This window comes from Petaurus breviceps, unplaced genomic scaffold (genome assembly GCF_028583685.1).
Source record: "Petaurus breviceps papuanus isolate PSGF00001 unplaced genomic scaffold, PetGlider_PUasm1.0 99, whole genome shotgun sequence".
NCBI classification, from domain to species: Eukaryota; Metazoa; Chordata; class Mammalia; order Diprotodontia; family Petauridae; genus Petaurus; species Petaurus breviceps.
The window spans coordinates 12,663,094-12,666,542 of NW_027187465.1; the positions used below are offsets into that span (position 1 = coordinate 12,663,094).

Here is a 3,449-nt window from a genome sequence, read left to right on the forward strand (position 1 = left end):
TCTCTCTCTCTCTCTCTCTCTCTCTCTCTCTCTCTCTCTCTCTCTCTGTCTCTGTCTCTCTCTCTCACACACACAATAATGATGATATGCCATCAAATTCAAATCCAAATATTTCTGTTCAATCAAATCCACTGTGAATCTTTGGCAAAGGTCTTGACCAATGAAATATGTTAATCATCAGAAAGACCTTCGATGAAAAATATGAAAGAAATCCCTCAGCCTCTGAGGTCCCTTGTAACTCTAGGTTAATGAGCCTACAAGTCCTATATAATCAGGTAATATGTTTTTCTTCCCCTGCCCAAATATCATCAATATCATCCATGCTTCCTTCAAAGAGCTCAGATTCCCTCAGCATGGATGAGGTTCTAGCACCCCCTGTCCCCCATTATGCCTTAGGAGACAGTCTTTGTTTATGGCTTCATTGGATCACAGAGTTGGAAGGGACCTCAGCAACTGATTCATTCAATCAGTACCTGAACAAGAATGCCCTTTATGACATATCTTACATGAGGTCATCTAGCCTTGGCTTGAAACCCTGCAGCGATTCCTTAACCTCCAGCCCAATCTATTTTTGGACAGCTCTAATGTTGAGTTTTCTATCAACCGCTTCTTTGTAACTTCTGCCCTCTATTCCTGCTTATGTCCTCATTTGTAGCCGAACAGAACAAGTCACACCCAGGCTCAGAAGGCCCTTTGCATGCTTGAAGACAACCATCAAATTCACCATCTGTGTGGCCCTTCTCTGGGTCCTCTTCAGCATAACAATATGCTACCCAAAGTGTGGCCACCCATACCTGGACATGGTACTCTAGATGTGGCCTGACCAGGGCAGAGGACAGAGCGAAGCTACCACCTCACTAGCCTGTACACTGCTTTCCTTTTCATGAGGCCTAAAGCTGCATTAGCTCTGTTACTGTTGACTCCTGTTGGAGCTTGCAGTCAACCAAAATGCCCAGATCTTCACAAGACTTAATGTTTAGCCATACGGCCCCTGCCTTATGTCTCTGAGATCTGTTGTGGCCAAAAATGGCATCACCTTGTGTGACCAAACTGTTGACGAACCCTGTGGTGTAATGGAAAGAGCGATAGAGTTACAGTTGGAGATTGTGGGTTCTAATCTTGGCTCTGACGCTTACGGCCTGGGTGACCTCAGGAAATCATTTAACCTCTTGGGCCTCAGTTTCTTCATCTGTAAAATCTATGATCCTATTATCCAATAATGAAGGGGCCTGACTGCCCACCTGTGTTGACTGGACCTGTCAAAAGCATCACCTCCACCTGGGAACCAAGATCCCCTCTGTATTGCAGTTAGATTTCAGTGGGGTTTGCTGCCATAAGATGAAAGTCTGACAAATTCTCTGCCCTTTATTTAAAATTCAGTGAAATAAAACAATACATGGGAGTGAGGGGGCAAGTCAATCACTGTCTACAGCCTTGAGAGAGCAGCCCCAAGTCAAAGGTCTAGGTGAACTTCAAGTGGGGCTCCAAATCAGAGACCCCAGGTCAATCAGCAACAGTTAGCCAATAGTCATCTATTAAGCACTTAATATGTGCTAAAACATCATGGTGAGCATTGGGAAGACGAATACAAACAAAAAGAAGGAAACTATTCCTGAGCCCAAGTCCCCTTGTCCAGACCCTACCACATAATGTTCATGTGTGGTAGCCCAAAACCCTTTCACATCTCTTTGCCATTGCCTATCCCCCAGAAAAACCTGAAGAGATCACAGGAGTATTGAAGATCTGAAAGTGACTTAAAACTCATCTAGTTCAAACCCTTCATTTAACAGTGAGGCCCAGAGAGCTGAGGTGACATGTTGCAGGTCATAGAGATAATAAATGGCAGTCAGGATACGAACCCAGGTCCTCCTTCAAGTCCAACCCTCTTTACCCAGGCACCAAGGAAAGGGGAAAGATGGTCGTTGTCTGGCTGCCTCTGCGCAGTGGATCTCTGGAAATAATTTCTGCCATGGCAAACCTACAATTTATCTTAATTTTTCTGATGTTCGACCGTGTCACTGCTGATTCATTCCATCATCTCAGAATTATTGGCTAATATGATGGCCTGGCGCACTGTTCCGGCTGGCGCCCTCATTCTTCAGACGAAACCAACCATTTATATCTATAGGGATGTGTCTCTACAATTTAATTACAACATGACTTTCCTCTTCCCTTCCCTCCCAGTCTTACCCTCCTTGGCTAGCCTCTTCAAATAGTAATTTGTATTACACTTTGTGTCTACCCCAAAAAATATGGTCAAGAGAGAAGACACCTACCTGAGATAACTGCCCAGAGCCCTGATAGGGCTTAAGAGCCTCACTGGGATGGATGTCCAAGCTCCTGTTGACCGGCATCTTAATACTACTTCAGGCTTCCCTCTTCCTGCCACTTCAGAATCAGGTTAAAGCCCTAGGTCCCCTGGACACAGGGGCCAGCGAATGGCTGGGGGAAAGTCTGGGGGGAGGAAGGATGAGGGATAGCCCAGTTTCTCTGTTCTCTCTCTTTCAGTTCACAGTCTTCTGAGGTAACCAGTGTGACTGGAGTGGGAGTATGAGAAATATGTATAGAGAAATATATATTGTATGTAGATATATACATATGATTTATGTATATATATACATATATATGAGTGTGTCCTTACAAAATAAAAAATGAAGTTGAGGGACGGTAATTAGAAATGTCTTATAGGAAAATAACAAAGGATTCCTGCTCTATCTTCTCAAGGGATGTGTTTTTCTCTCATTTAAAAAGAAAAATAAAAGAGAAAGAGGGAGAAACATTAGAGATAAGAGGTTAGGACACAAAAGGAAAATGGAGATTGGTAGCTAATTAAAATCTCCACTGCTCTGAGAGTTTCCTTAGTCCCAACTTGGTAGACAAGTCAGGCCCTTGGATCACTACCCGGAAGGAGGAGCTCCCTCCCCGAAATTGGACGTTCGGGATTTCCTCTCTCCCCCCAAACCTTCGTCCCTCCCTCAGGGAACAACGCAGCCTGATTGCAGAGGCCGCGGCTTCAGCCAGAGTGCACCTTGGTTGCTCCCGGCAACGGGGACGCCACCTGGGGCTTCCTCATTGGCCAGTGGCGCGGGGGCGATACAGGTCACGCAGCAGGGAGAGTGGAGGGGTCTAGTAGAGGTCGGGGGCGGGGAGAGGAGAGGACAGATTTTCTGCTTGGCTGCATAGGTCTGTCTGTTCTTTCCGAGGCAGCCCAGGTGGGCGTTGCTAGCTGGGCGTCTCAGTCTGCGGAGAAAGGGCAATTTGCGGCGTCCTAGACCTGGAGCTGGAAGGGACCTCAGAAGCCATCGAGTCCTACCTCCTCGTTTTACAGAGGAGGAAACCGAGGCAAAGTCACCCGGGGAGTGACAGGAGATATCTGACCAGGGTTAAAAATCCCTCCTAAAATCCCAATACAAGCGATCGTTCAACCACTACTTGAACAAAAATAGCAC

At 46.1% G+C, this 3,449-nt stretch overlaps 1 protein-coding gene across 1 annotated transcript in view; it reads right to left on the reverse strand.

Annotated features, from left to right (window-relative positions):
* The window catches only part of CCDC60 (coiled-coil domain containing 60), a 219,047-nt gene extending 216,693 nt beyond the window's left edge, over positions 1-2,354 (reverse strand). Inside the window, exon 1 of the mRNA XM_069081446.1 lies at positions 2,277-2,354. Coding sequence (XP_068937547.1) covers positions 2,277-2,354 — 78 coding nt within the window. The remainder of the gene's footprint in view (positions 1-2,276) is intronic.
* Between the last annotated feature and the right edge of the window lie 1,095 nt (positions 2,355-3,449).